Genomic DNA, 15,957 nt, shown 5'->3' with positions numbered 1-15,957 from the left:
CAGGGAGGCACTACAGGTGCATTAGGACAAAGACAAACCGATTCAAAAACAGCTTCTTTCCAAAAGCCATAACCTCCCTGAACTTGGATATGCTCTGACTTTATAGTCTATTTATTTTACTATGTGACTCTCTTCGTGCAATAATTTATAATGTACAGTACTTTATAAGGTGACTCTCTCTGTGCAATACTTTTATAATTTGCAATACCTCACTCCATAATGTGAAACGCAACACATTCACCTCAGGACTGTGCAACTTACATACAGCACATACACCTCAGGACTGTGCACCTTACACACAGCACATACACCTCAAGTCTGTGCACCTACCTTACCTTGCAATACTTCATAAATGTGTAATATTTTATTTTATAATGTGACTCTCTCGTGCAATAATTTATATGTGCAATGAGCAATACCTCACTCCATAATGTGTAACACAACACATACACCTCAGGACTGTACACTTTATCCCCCTTAAGGCCTCTGCATGCTCTTGCGACAAGGCTTTCGCAGACAGCTTTTCGCAGACAGTTGTAATTTATTGTTGAGCGGGGAGTTATAGGAGTGCGCGATGTTATTCACCGGCACAACGCAAGGGGGCGCGAAGTCACTAGGAGTAGTTGATGGGTGTGGTAAGTGGAGTGTTTATCCTCTGGTTACTTATAATGACTAGAACTTTTTTTTTATAATGACTAGAACTGGAGTCGTATAGATGTACGTACTTCCTCAATCAACCGCTCTTCGTGCTGCTCCATCTTCGCTCGTGTTTTTAAAAATGGCGGTCGTGAAAACAAACCAAACCGGGAAAGTAGGGAAGCAGAAGTGCATGTACAGCGGATGTAGAGTGGACCAATCAGAGCCCTCTTGTCTGCGACGCTGTCTGCAAGGCTTCTGCGGTGGTCACAATTTTTGGGAGGTGCGCGCAGAACATCTGCGAAGGTGGGGGGGCTACGCAGACACTGTCTGCGACACTATCTGCGAGGACTGGGTTGTCAGCATAAATTGGCCTTTACACACTCCTCCCCTTCCCCCCTCTCTCTCTCACTCTACACGCTGTTTGCACTGTTATTGGAGATGCTTTAATCTCATTGTACATGTGTATAGTGACAATAAAGGCATTCTATTCTATTCTATTTCAGAAGCTTTAAGTCTTGCAGCATCGTACCGATGGCTCCTGGGAAGCTTTGCCTTGGAAGGTGCTTTCCTAAAATGTAGTCTTATATTAACACAAACCAGATGGTGGTCGCTGCCCATATCAGCACCTCTCATAACAATAACATCCTGTTATGAGTGCCTCCAACATCCATTGACGGCGATATGATGAATTTGGTTTTTATCCCTTCCATTTGGTGACTCCCATGTTACCTTATGTATCCTATGGTGAGGGAAGATGTTTCCTCTATCATTAAATTGTTTAGACTGCAAAAATCAGCTAAGCGTTCTCCATTTTCATTCATCTCCCTGCTGCCATGTGTTCTTATAGTTTTTACCCTTCCTTCATTACTTTCTCCAACTTTAGCATTAAGATCACCTATGATAATAAGTATATCATGCAATGGGGTATGGTCAATTTCTTTTTGGAACTGTTGGTAAAAAATATCCTTTTCCTCATCCTCTGCTTCATTTGTTGGTGTGTAGCAGACTATCACTGTTATCTTAACGTAGTTTTGAATTAAATCTGGTGATAATGATTCTTTCCTTTATGGGCTTCCATTCCAGCATGCTCTTTTTTGCTGTCCCAATCAGCATTAGTGCCACTCCATCGCGGTGTATGTTATCCTCCCTTACTGAGGATAAGATGGTTGTACCCAGGGATATTGTTACTGTACCATTGCCTGTCCATCTGCATTCGCTGATTCCAAGAATGTCCATGTTCTATCTTGACATTTCTCTTTCCACCCGTGCAGCTTTTCCTGTTTTGTACATTGTTCATACGTTCCATGCTCCAATGTAGCAGGATAGTTTTAGACTCAGGAGTGATCCTGTCATGCTTTTAGCAGTCATATATCCAATACGATATTGGGGACCAGCTTCTTTATCTCAGTTGATATGGTTGGTTTTCTGTTAGTTTCCAGAGCAGTAATGTTCTGTGGTGGGGTCGCTCGCCACACAGACTCCATCTAAACATCCATGACAGTGTCATATTAACATCCTATTTACTGCTTTTATTTAACTACAATTACAAAGAAATAGTGTTCATGAAGGCAAAGCTTAGTCCAATACTCATATTATACAAAAACAATTATACTAAAATAGACATTACATATGGATTGAACACATTTAAATATATTCCAGTCCTCCAACAACAGATTTACAGATTTCATCAAAAGATGTTTATAGGAAATTGTGACTGAATATACAGGACAAGTACAGACTTAATGATTCATGTGGAAGATTAATAATTAGTGAACTTAACAAAACAGAAAATCCTTTCACGATGCTAATCTGTTAGCTGTTATGCTAACATTCCCTGAATTCTTAGCTTGTTAGCCATGAAAATTATCCACCCTGGAGATTTATAGGAAGAAAAAGCAACAACATTCACTGAGAAAAATATTTGAGGAAATGTTAATACTTTAATAATATTATACACTTGATGTATTGCTATAATTGAGACAGTCAGTAGACAGATAATATAATGAGATACAGACAGAAGAATAACACATTAATGCGATTCATTTTCATTTCCTCTGAGATTACAATATGATGAGTTTGTGGAAGTGATGTAATGATCATTATAGCAGTTATTTTCGATAAGGCAGATTTAAAAAAATATTGCTCTGATTTGTATTTTTATATAATAGTCACATTTATAATATTAAATCTCCAAAGGAAATGACCCATATTACATCTTTATTGGAATTAACTGAGATATATAAAAGTAAAGCTGTTCATTTTAATTTTAAAAACATCACATCATTAATATTTTATTTTGGATCGCATAATCTCACAACTGATCCATAAGAAAGCAGCCTGAACCCAGCATATAGAGGCTGAGTGAATGTGGTGTGGACTCTGTGGAGGAGCTTCATCGTGTCAGAGACGCTGTAGAAGGACAGAGTTCCTGCACTGTGATCCACATACACTCCTATTCTGGAGGGGGATGGAACTCTGAGATCAGTCTTAATGTTGTTGTGATGGAAAGAGAGAGAAGAAGAACAACACCGCAGACTCCAGGACTGATTGTTGCCTCCAAACCAACACTCATTACCCTGTCCTTTCCTTCCGATGTCTTTATATGAGACTGATATGTAAACACAATCTTTACTGCTCCACTCCACCTCCCAGTAACAGCGTCCACACACTCTCTCCTTACACAACACCTCACTGTAGTAGTCAAATCTCTCTGGATGATCAGAGTACGGCTGCTTTCTCTCACTGCGCGTCACCACTCTGTTCTTCTCAGACAGAATGAGGTAATAATTTACTGTGTTGGGATCCAGAGTCAGATCACAGAAATCTAAACACATGAGAAATGTGAACATGTTAGATATTAATCACAGCATAGATTTATGTGGAGAGTGAGACACTGTGTGTGTGTGTGTGTGTGTGTGTGTGTGTGTGTGTGTGTGTGTGTTTTACACGTACAGTGCAGAAAATCTTCTCTGCTCTTTGGTTCTGAGGGTAAAATCATCTGAACTGCTGCAGCTGTGGAGACACAGAAACACAATGGAGATGAAAAATCAGGTTCTGTAAAAGACGGAAACAGTTTAAAGTGATACAATTTGTGTCTGATGTTTAATCAGCGTTTTATTTTAGAAAACACATTCTCTAGGTGTGGGATTTAAATGTGATTTTTGAACGATGGAGAAATAAACTTTATGAGGAACTTTAGCAGGCAGCACGGTGGTGTAGTGGTTAGCACTGTTGCCTCACAGCAAGAAGCTCCTGGGTTCGAGCCCAGCGGCTGCCGAGGGCCTTTCTGTGTGGAGTTTGCATGTTCTCCCTGTGTTTGCATGGGTTTTCTCCGGGTGCTTCGGTTTCCCCCAAAGCCATGCACACTGAAAATAATGGCCTGTTAAATTAACACAAAAAAACTTGTACATTGGTTGCACTTATTAAAATATCCACTAAGACCAATTAAGTCATGTTCAGTCAAACAGAGCATGACTTAATTGGTCTTAGTGGATATGATTTTAATAAGTGCAACCGATGTACAAGATTTTTTTGTGTTAATTTAACAGGCCATTTTTTGTCAGTGCAGGTTAGGTTAATTGGTGGCTCACAATTGACCATAGATGTGAGTGTGAATGGTTGTTTGTCTCTGTGTCGGCCCTGCAATGACCTGGCGACTTGTCCAGGGTGTACCCCGCCTCTCACCCATAGTCAGCTGGGATAGGCTCCAGCTTGCCTGCGACCCTGTAGAACAGGATAAGCGGCAACAGATAATGGATGGAAGGAAGAACATGAGCACGAGCAGAGAGCTGCTTTGGTAACTAATGACTACAGAATAAATGTTATGACTGAATAAATGTTATTCATATGACTTATGAACTCTCTCTGTCTCAATCTCTCTCTCTCTCTCTCTCTCTCTCTTTGGAGGAATGTGTGAATGAATGTGTGTGTGTCCTCTATACTTTATTAATAGTACAATCACTGAAAACAAATCAGAAGCTTTGACACTATTAAGACCTGAATAAAAAGTGTAAGTGTATAAAATCATCTTTCCAGTAGAGAGCAGCAATAACAGGAAGTTCACGTCATCATCTGAAATCATTTCTGTGTGTTTTGGGGAAATTTGATGTCTCTCTTTACTGTGCTGCAGAGAAAGTAAGATTTCCCAGCAGGACGATTTCTCTCACCATGTTCAGGGATTTTGATGAATTCCTCCTGGCAGAATTCCTCGAGTCTCTTTTTCAGATCAGAGAGAGATTTCCTCACTCCATCAAATGAGAGATGTTGATTGACAGTGATGCTGGGTGAGTCCTCACGTCCAGAAGAGACACAGAGAGACTGGAAACTCTACAGAGAGAAAGAAAAAACATCATGGAGAAGGAGAAAGGTGGAGAAATATTCATGGGATTATACAGACAGGTGTGTGTGTGTGTGTGTGTGTGTGTGTGTGTGTGTGTGTTACCTGGAGGAAATGGATGTGATCGTGTGTGTGTGAAAGCTGCTCCAGCTCAGTGACTCTCCTCTGAAGATCAGCAATCTCCTGCTCCAGTTGCTCCAGGAGTCGTTCAGCTCGACTCAGTTCAGCCTTCTCCTGATCTCTGATCAGCTCCGTCACCTCCCAGCGCTTTTTCTCCATGGAGCTGATCAGCTCAGTAAAGATCCTCTCACTGTCCTCCACTGCTGTCTGTGCACTGAGCTGTTAGGACACACACACACACACACACACACACAAGATTTAAAGCTCCTCTATCATTCCCTCTCTTACTGGGACTGTAAATGACTCGTTGTCCATGTTGTGTGTGTTTCTAGGAGCAGCTCTGTCTCTGCTCACTGCTCACCTTTATAGTGTTCACAGCCTGTTTCAGCTCCTGCACCTTCTTCTGCTTCTCCTGGATTCTCTGCTGGGATTTCATCTGCTCCTCCTTTAACTCACTCTGTGAACATTTAGCTGTTTAGAGGTTTGTTATTTTTCCTCCACTTCCTCCTGCATCTGCTCCTTCTATATACATGAGCTCACACCCACACGGCTAATGTTGTTCTAATTGACAGAGGAGAGATCTGGCCCAGTTATGCTGGCGTAGAGCATCGATGGGATTTAAACTCATCATCTCCTGACTGGAAGGTGAATGTTTTTTGCTGCATTATTCAGGAGGTTTAACTCTTTACAAGTTTATCACATTTTACACAGCAGTGTCTCGAGCTGTTCTGTAAAGCGAGTGTGTACTGTGTGTGTGTTTAATAGTTGTGACTTGTGTGCACATGCTTAAGCTGTAAAAGTCTGTATGATGGTGCCACACCCAAGATTTGCCCTCTGAGCAACAATACATTTAACATTCTCTTAATGATGTTATATTCCACTTTAATGATCTTTGAGTACATTTACAAATCTTTCTGATGAACACACAAATGGAAAATTTTTCAACCACTGATTAATTTGTAACCAGGTTAAAAACAGCTGATTGTAGACACGAGTAAAATTAGGATTAATTGGTTCTAAAAATGTCTCTAAAACTTTCTCACCTGTTTTTCAGTCCTTTCCGCTACAGCCGCGACTGTGTCATGACCTCTGTGTTCATGCATCGTACACAGATAACAGATGAAGCTTTGGTCAGTACGACAGTAAATCTCCAGCAATTGATCATGCTCAGAGCAGATCATCTCTTGTAGATTTCCAGAAGCTTCGACTAACTTGTGCTTTTTCCAGGAAGGAACTTCATAATAAGGTTTCAGATGAGTTTCACAAAAGGAGGCCAGACACATCAGGCAGGACTTGACGGCTTTGTGTTTTCTCCCAGTGCAGAAATCACACTCCACATCTCCAGGTCCAGCGTAACAGTGAGCAGGAGAAGCAGCTTGGACTTCACTCTTCTTCTTCTTCAGTTTCTCCACCACTTCAGACAGCATGTTGTTTCTGCGTAGAACAGGCCTTGGAGTGAAAGTGTCTCTGCACTGAGGACAGCGATAAACTCCGCTCTTCTCATCCTGATCCCAGCAGTCATTAATACACACCTTACAGAAACTGTGACCACAGGGGATCGCCACTGGATCCTTCAGTAGATCCAGACAAACTGAACAGAGGAACTGGTCCTGATCTACTGAAATACTGGCTTCGGCCATTTTCCTGAACTCACACAATGAGAGAGAGAGAGAGAGAGAGAGAGAGAGAGACACTAGTTTCGTTTCCTCTGAAATGCAAAGTCATTTCCTTGTTTTGTGTGTGAGTGAGAGAGGGAGAGAGAGAGAGAGTGAGAGAGGAGGAGGAGCACAAAGACAGAGTTCATGAACATTCCTCTGTTAACCATTTCTTGAACACGTTTTTTTCTGAGGAAAAATAAAACCTCCAAACTGCACAAAATAACATTCTAAGTTGTGTATATATGTGTACACTTGTACACTACTCTGTGCAAAACTCATAAATATTTTCCAAGCCATCTATTAACAATCAAACTAAATGACCTGGATATAAAAGTACATCCTCAATTACATCCATTTTTTATTTGATCCATTTTCAAAAATTTACAATTGCAGCTTTTGTAATAAAGTACAAAAAGTAAATTCACAAAATGTGTTTAATGTGATGACAGCTCCAGCACTGTGAAGACGTCTCATACATGTACTAACCCATTTCCCGAAAAATTGGGATATTTTCCAAAATGCAATAAAAACAAAAATCTCTCATTTATTAATTTACATAAACCTTCACTTCACTGACAAATTCCAAAGTAAATATTTTTACTTACAAATAGTTTTACTGACAAACTTAATTATATTTTGTAACTATAAACAACGTTAGAATTTGATGGCTGAAACACACTCAATAAAAGTTGGGACAGAGGCATTATTACTGCTGTGTTACCTCACCTTTACTTTCAATGACACTTTTTAATCGTATGGGATCTGAGGACACTAATTGTTGCAATTTTGCAATTGGAATTATTGTCCATTCTTGCTTGATACAAGACTTCAACTGCCTAACAGTCCGTGGTCACTGTTGTCTGATTCTCCTCTTCATGATGCGCCATACATTCTCAATAGGAGTCAGATATGGACTGGCAGCAGGCCAGTTAAGCACACGCACGCTGTGTCGCCGAAGCCATGTTGTTGTAGCCAGGGCTTTGAACCTGTTCAAGGAATGAAAACGAAAACCGGGAACTTTTTCTATTTCACATGGAACAGAAACGAAACCAGAAACTTTATTTTTTATGTTCCGGAACAGAAACGCTTATTAAAAATAATGGTAACCGGTTAATACCGGTTTTTATTTCGTTCCTCAAAGTTTCCGTAGCCTACAAATAAAAAAGTCATTCTTCTCCTGCGCAAGTTTCTATGACCTGCTGGAGTTCACTTCCTGTGTGACGTTCGCTGACTGAATGGAGAGAGCGGGAGGGTGGACTACTATCACGTCTCCACATCTTAAATAAGAGGTAAATATTGCAGTCTATCGTTATTCAAAAACGTCAATTTCAAACACGATATCAATATATTTGTCCACGTTAATGAGAAGCTCGCAAACATTAAATGATGTTAATCTCTGTTAGCCTATCAATGCATAGGGCCTGACTAGCCTTTGGTAACACACTCAACAAATTATCTTTCATTTTTGGCACTTTTTCTGTTTGTGTAGATGGGAAGACATACTGAGAATCCAAATCGCCAACGTTTGAAATAATAATTGTTTTGAATTATTTCTTGTCTTATTTAATGAAGGTTGTAATAGAATTAGCCTACATTTGGCTTAAGCTGGATGAGACAGAGACATAATTTTATAGCCATTTGTTAAACAGCTGACAGGGAACGTAATTAACCGTTCTGGGAACGAAATTTTTTTGTTCTAACCGGTTCGGGAACGTCAATTTAATGGTGGAACCCAAAACCGGAAACGTTAAAATTCCGTTTCTGTTCGGAATGAACCAATAGGAAAAAAATTCTGATTCAAAGCCCTGGTTGTAGCCCATGCAGAATGAGGCCTGGCATATACTGTAAGCATGGACTTCCTGAGAAAAGACATCGCCTTGATGAACATGTGTCTCTAAAATCCCCGTATATGCCCCAATATATCAATGGTACCTTCACACACAAGCAACTAACCCATGCGGTGGGCACTGATGCCACCCCATACCATCACAGATGCTAGCTTTGCACCTTTCTCTGATAACAAACTGAATGGTCGTGTTCACCTTTGGCACTGAGAAGTTGACAGAAAACAAGCTGAAATGTGGACTTATCTTACCACAGGACATGTTTCTGCTGTCTTTCAGTCCATCTGATATGAGTTCAGGCCCAGAGACAATCAGCGGTGTTTCTGTATAGAATTGATGAATAGCTTCCTCCTTGAGTAATACAGCTTCAAGTTGCATTTCTGGATACAATGGCAGACTGTATTAAGTGATAATGGTTTTCCGAAGTGCTCCCAAACCCATGTGGCTATATTTGTCACATCAGCATGACGGTTTCTCAGGCAGTGCCACCTGAGGGCTCGAAGGTCACGCACATTCAACAGTGGTTTTCGACCTCGCCCTTTACACACTGAGATGTCTCTGAATTCCCTGAATCTTTTCACAATATTCTGCCCTGTAGCTTTTGAAAGACCAAAACTCGATCACTGTTAAATGGTCTTTTTGAAGTGACAAAAAATTCTCTCACAAATTTTGGCACAAATGAGTGAGCCACAACCAGTGTTTTAGTCGAGTCACTAAACCTCAAGTCCGAGTCCCATTTCGAGCCCCCAGTGTGCAAGTGTGAGTCAAGTCCAAGTCATGAAAGAAAATTTTGAGTTGAATCTGAGTTGAGTTCAAGAAAATGACACAGCTGTCACACACGAACACTCTCTAAAACATGCTAGCAGTGGGTTCTGTTCTGCTCGCAGTGGGATTTTCTAAGAACAAGACTCCAACCGCACCATTTGACGGTGGCTGTTGCTGTCTTTATGTGAAAGCGTCTCTGCTACTGTGTTGGACTAGCGTTACTGCTTGACTGCCCCATTTTTGTTAATAGGCTGCAGATAAAAAGCTTGTTCATCACTCAGCAAGCCCTGTAGGGTGACCAGATTTCCCTAGTCTGAAACCGGGACACTTTTGCGCACGACCATGCTCATGAACGCACACCTTTTTTTACGTAAATGTGACACTCAGAGAGGTGCGCTTATCATTTTGTTGAAGCTCACATTTATCAACATCTCACATGAAATAAAACAAACAGGCATTTTGTTATCTAGTAGCATAGTGGTATACAGATCAGTTAAATTATGGTCAGACAACAGATTTTGTAATGGCTGAGAATAGGCCAGGCTATGTCCATAGGCCAAATTTAAACTGATTTATTTCACCTGTTTGTGAGAACACCAAGAAGAACTCATATGCACATGTAGGCTATATCTCTAAAATTGTATGCACTATAGCATGAACTTAAAAAGTAGATATGTGACCTCAACATAGCCTGGGTCAGAATCAACCTTACTAACCATTCCCCACAACTGAATGAATAAAGCAAGATGTGTACAAAAGTGAACACTTTAATGGAAGGTGCAACAAGCTGTTCAACACAGCAATATGGCCAAACTGTCAGAATGGTATGTTAAACAGAAACAAAAATGAGAAGTGATTTGAGAATATATACCTACGGAAGCCGAGAGAGGCCCTTCATATAATCCTTTTTTTATTCACCTTGTTATCCTGAGATAACGACATAATTCAGGATCTCGAGAAAACAACACAACTAATTCGAGATCTCAAGAAACCAAAACAATTATTCCGTGATCTCGAGTAAACAGCTGAGAAATGGTTCATTCAGGTGTGCCAAGAGACTTGTGATATGCTGACTTTGGGGCTATTTCTCATTCTGTATAGACGCAACTTTGGTCATGAGAATGTCTGGAATAATCGATCACCTAATAAGGCAATATTTTGATCAGGGGTTGACACAGGGAGAGATTGCATTAAGTCTTTTAATAAGGGATCTCATCTCATCTCATTATCTCTAGCCGCTTTATCCTTCTACAGGGTCGCAGGCAAGCTGGAGCCTATCCCAGCTGACTACGGGCGAAAGGCGGGGTACACCCTGGACAAGTCGCCAGGTCATCACAGGGCTGACACATAGACACAGACAACCATTCACACTCACATTCACACCTACGGTCAATTTAGAGTCACCGGTTAACCTAACCTGCATGTCTTTGGACTGTGGGGGAAACCGGAGCACCCGGAGGAAACCCACACGGACACGGGGAGAACATGCAAACTCCACACAGAAAGGCCCTCGCCGGCCCCGGGGCTCGAACCCAGGACCTTCTTGCTGTGAGGCGACAGCGCTAACCACTACACCACCGTGCCGCCCGTTTTGTTTTCTCGAGATCTCGAATTAGTTGTGTTGTTTTCTCGAGATCCTGAATTAATTATGTCGTTATCTCGGGATAACAAGGTGAATAAAAAAAAAGATTATATGAAGGGCCTCTCGCGGCTTCCGTAAATATACACTCAAACAAAACAGCAATAAAGGAGGAGAGGGGCGACAGCCCGAGGAAAGCCCCCACAGGAGCGTACATCATTTGCAACATAGTCTACCCAACTCAGTACAAGAACAAAACACTTACAGTGTGTGCAGTCGGCTTCGTGCGCATTGTTCTGCACCTCTCGGAGGAAGGGGTAGGTGCCCTGTAAACCTTTGGAAAAGGTACATTTTCTTTTCGGCATAATTGCTGCGGCATTACTGCTGCTAGAAAAAGAACATTCACGCCAGTTAATGTTTATTTTATTGTTGCATGGCAACACGTTCTGTTGTCTGGAATAATGTGGCTAAATAAACACCCATGCCACAGGGCCAGGGGGCAGTAACCAGGAAAGTTTGCGATTCCTGTCAATTCATCAAAATAGTAAATGCAGACATTTCTCCGCTAATGATTCCCACGCTGCTCAGTCGCAAACGTCACGAGTGGCGAAAACCGGGACATATCCGTGTCCCGACAGACTTTTGTCAGGACTCGGGACACACAACCCCAAATCGGGACTGTCCCGGTAAAACCGGGACGCCTGGTCACCCTAAAGCCCTGCCAACTATCACCAGGGCAAACAACATGAGAGAGGGTTAGCACTAGATGGTTCATCTGTCAGCAAGCAAGCCCTGCTATCAACAGAGCAATGAACATAGCATGTCACTTCCTTCTCTGGGTGTGGTCTTGCAAAATGACGATTGAAGTTCGAGGTTGTCCCCGTCGTCTCCTTGATAGTTCTTCTACATATGGAACACAAAGCAGTGCATTTTTTCCCCACTGCACGAGAAGTCTATAAGCAAAGCTAACAATCCTAGGGGCGTTCTCTCCCGGCATTTGGGTGCCATTAATGTTAGTTTGTTCCTGAACATGACATATGAACAGGTGAATATGCATTCTCTTGCATGAAATCAGTATAAAAATTAATGTACATATAAATATCTTATGCGAAATTATTATGGAATGTTACAAAAAATAAAGAAAAATTCCGAGTCCTCGTCTCCAATTTATGAGTCCGAATGCAGTTAATGCACGAGACTGAATCCAATTCCGAGTCATCAGTGCTCAAGTCCACGTCAAGTCACGAGTCCTTACAATTAGGGCATGAGTCAGACTCGAGTACTACAAGCCTGGCCACAACTCACCTTTGCTTGTAAAGACTGAGCCTTTGGTGTTGCTCGTTTTATACCCAATCATGATAGCAGTTACCCTGCTTATTGTGGAATCTTCCAAAATGGTGTTATTTGAATATCCTATAAACTTTTCAGTCTTATTTTGCCTCTGTTCCAACTTTTTTTGAGTGCGTTACAGGTATCAAATTCTAACTTCGTTAAATTAAGCTTCACATGATTTAAACAAATCACAGACGTTTGTTTTTATTGTATTTTGGAAAATATGCTAACTCAGGGGTTTTCAAAGTGTGGGAGAGTCAGCCCCCCCTCAGAGAGCAAATAAACAACAGCGCCCCCCCCACAATTTTTGTTGTTGCTATACTTAATGTTCCATTCGTATTTAAAAAAAATGGTTGTTGTACACATTTTTATTTTTTTCTTTTACACATTTTAAAAATCTGTGCTTTTTAAAACATCTTGTTTTACACATTTTAAACATCTCATAGCATCGTTAGTGAGCACCTCTTGGCCGACAACACACTGTGGCAGTGGATCATCTTCAGATCCAGTCCATGAAAATCCAAACTTTAAATAATCGTGGTCATACTTCCTTCTTTTATCAGTCCCCCCGGGATTCCGCGGGCCTTTTTTGTGATTGTTGCGGGCTAAAATGTCTGATGTTGCGGGGTTTTTTTCCAAAAAATTGCGATGAAAGTTGCGGTGTTTTTTAGGTTTTTGTTGCCATTACATTGCGGGAGGAAGTGAAAGTTGCAAGAAATTGTTGCGATTTTCTCTTTTTGTGATTAAAATTGAGTGATTATGTTAAATATTAAGTTATTACTGAAAAACCATTGATTAAAAAAACAAAGACACTGAGAAATAAACAACTTTACCAATATAAAAGATTACCAGGACTACAAAAATGCAGAAAAATAGGCTTTACTTATCCAAATGCACCTGTTGGTTTAAAAGTTAAAGTGCATAGAACCTCACAGCACAACATGAAGTTACCTTAAAATATAATATAAATGCTCAGCTTTCATGCAAGAAAAAAAACTATTAATACTTAGCCTGGGCCCGCCCATCCTAAGCGTGACGCAAGATGAGGGCCTGTTGCGAGCTTAGTCTGGCCAAGCAAGCTATCTCCAGCTCTTCCAAGCTCCCGAAAAATCGGGAACCAATCAACTTTGAGCATCTCCAATGGCCCTGGGTAGAGGCGTGTTCAAGGCAGTGACGTAGTAGAACTGCGACCGGAAGCCATAGATTGTTTACAGAATCTATGCCGGAAGCGCTTCATTCACTAGAAACATTACGAACATGGAGCAAGTTCTCATTGAAAACGGAGCAAAGAGCAGCCCTGGAGGTATTTATTGAAAGGAAGGACGTTTTCGCCTTGCTCCCGACCGGCTTCGGTAAGAGTTTAATCTACCAGTTAGCCCCGTCGCGTCACATACGTCAGAGGAAAGAGTGATGTGATTGGTTTAAGCTTCATCACAGCCTTTTCTGGCTTCGACCAGTAGCAAACTGAGGCATTTCAGGGAGGCGGGTCAACCACGCGCTTTGGGAAACAGTTGGGCTTAATATCTTGGCCAGACCAATAGCTCGTAGAGCTTTGAAGTCGCGTTAGCCAGACTAATTAATACTAGTACTGTGTGCAGGCAGTCTCTCGTGAAGACTAAATTAAACAATAATTATAAGCTAATAAAATAAATGGCTCAGGCTTCATAGAAGAAAAAAAAACAATTTGAACAGAATCTCACAGTATGATGCTGAAGCTGCCTAAACAATGGAAAATAAAATACCATTTTGGCAAAAATGTTGGCATCCATTAATTTCTTGTATTAAGTAAAAAAATAATGTAAAGTGCACACAGTCCTTCACTGTAAACATATAAACATTGTCTCGCACATGCAGTGTTGCCAGATACTGCTGATGTTTTCCAGCCCAAAATATGTTCAAAACCCGCCAAAATGCACTTATAACCACCCAATCTGGCAACACTGCACACATGCTGCTTCTCTTGAACGGAAACACGGAAGTAAGGCGGAAGGTAGTTTGTTGACGTCACCTCAAGACGATGCCAACGATTGGTCAAATTTGCGGGAAAGTTGCGGTGATTGGATATAATTGCAGCCCCGCCCTGCATTCGCGGGGATTGGTTGAATTTGTGTTGAAGTTGCAAATCGCAACATCGCGAAATCCTGGAGGGTCTGTTTTTTTGCTTGGCCCAGACTCTGTCTCCTCACTCACTGTAGCTTTAGGTACTTAAAATCGATCCTCACGTTGCGCCCCCCCTGAAGAACTCTGGCGCCCCCCAGGGGAGGCGCGCCCCACACTTTGAAAAGCCCTGTGCCAACTCTTCTGGAAATGGGGTTCGTGCTGCGAACACGAGACGATACTGTACACTCCATCAAGTGTGTGTTTGGAGAGATTGCCTTCTTACTGTGAATCTCATCTGAACTCCCATTATCAGTCTCTGTTTCTGAGAATTGCAGATTGGCTTTCAAGGCTTTGGAACAGTCCAAGAGAAGATCTGTTTCATCTTCATCTGGTATAGGTGGACGGACACAGAGGTCAGCGCACTGTAAAGAGGAAAGAATGAAAAAGGTGACCCCTTAAAACCTTTCTTCTAAAAAAATACAATATAGGTATATTTCTAATCTAATTTCTGATATCTGAGTCAGAATTCACTGAAATGTTTCCAGGTGACTAACAGGTCAAAATGTTGCTGATAATAAAGAGTTGAATAAATGTTGACTCTCTCAGTGTAATGAACAGGTCAGAGCACAAGTGACGTTTAACTCTTCAGTTAATCTTGAACCATTTTGCTCAGAACACACACACAGCTGGGCTCAGACTGGAAGTGTTCAGTAAATCTCACTTTACTCCTTCACACACTCGAAACAATTATGGGATATTTTTCCAGCTCAGTTGCTGGGTTTCGCTTGTTGTATCAGGTGTTTGTCCAATGTGACTCAAACTGGGTTGATGATGGGAAAGTCAGCATGCTGGGTTGGATTGTGGAATTAAAAAGTAATAGCCATCATGATTTGTTTTCTGGAATTTTCCACAGTGTGTCAAGCAACCAGTAAATATCTGAAATGAAAGAAATCAGCTGTTTATATTGAACTCAATAATTTAATTGAACTATTTGAAATGATCTTTCTGGAGACATTATGCAGGCAAAACATTTTAATGCATAGTTTGGCTCGATAAGCCATTGTTAAGGTCTTTACACAGAAAGTGTGATTTCTCAGTACGATTTATTTCAAACGACGATCCCAGAAATGAACCCTTTCACATCAAAGGTGAACTTTCATGCATGAAAAAGCGAAATTTACTTTTTTTGAAACAGGTTCGATTTTTCTATGATTTCTGACGTTTGTTGCAAAGTCTCCCAAATAAAAACAACATATACAGAAACATATGTTGATGTTTCAATATTCTATTATGTGTGCAGTGTTTCGCTGGACAAACAAGGAGCGAGCTACAGCGCATACGTGTAGCCCAGGCTGTAAAGTGACACAATTTTGTTAAGACTATCCCCTTAAAACAATCCATTTTATTTGAAAAAAAAAACAATTCATTGAAAAAGTCTTTGAGCAGTCATTAAAATTCTAAAAGCAATTCATTTTATTTTGAAATAAATAGATGCTTTATAAATAATTCATTGAAATTGATTATATGCACTAAAAACTATTGAAAAGTGTTTAAAATGGAGAAAAGGAGAAATAGAGAGAAAAA

At 40.9% G+C, this 15,957-nt stretch overlaps 1 protein-coding gene across 1 annotated transcript; it reads right to left on the bottom strand.

Annotated features, from left to right (window-relative positions):
* Positions 1-2,792: 2,792 nt before the first annotated feature.
* Positions 2,793-6,802, bottom strand: LOC132881431 (tripartite motif-containing protein 16-like). The gene is made up of 6 exons (XM_060913886.1): positions 6,139-6,802; positions 5,457-5,552; positions 5,081-5,314; positions 4,806-4,965; positions 3,592-3,651; positions 2,793-3,463 (listed from the first exon to the last, which is right to left on the bottom strand). The coding sequence occupies exons 1-6, from the start codon at positions 6,733-6,735 to the stop codon at positions 2,931-2,933; spliced, it is 1,680 nt and encodes a 559-aa protein (XP_060769869.1). The 5' UTR covers positions 6,736-6,802; the 3' UTR covers positions 2,793-2,930.
* Between the last annotated feature and the right edge of the window lie 9,155 nt (positions 6,803-15,957).

The sequence above is a fragment of the Neoarius graeffei genome, chromosome 2, assembly GCF_027579695.1.
Source record: "Neoarius graeffei isolate fNeoGra1 chromosome 2, fNeoGra1.pri, whole genome shotgun sequence".
Classification (NCBI taxonomy): Eukaryota; Metazoa; Chordata; class Actinopteri; order Siluriformes; family Ariidae; genus Neoarius; species Neoarius graeffei.
Note: the sequence above shows the minus strand (reverse complement) of the source record. Positions and strands in the feature narration are given on the sequence as shown.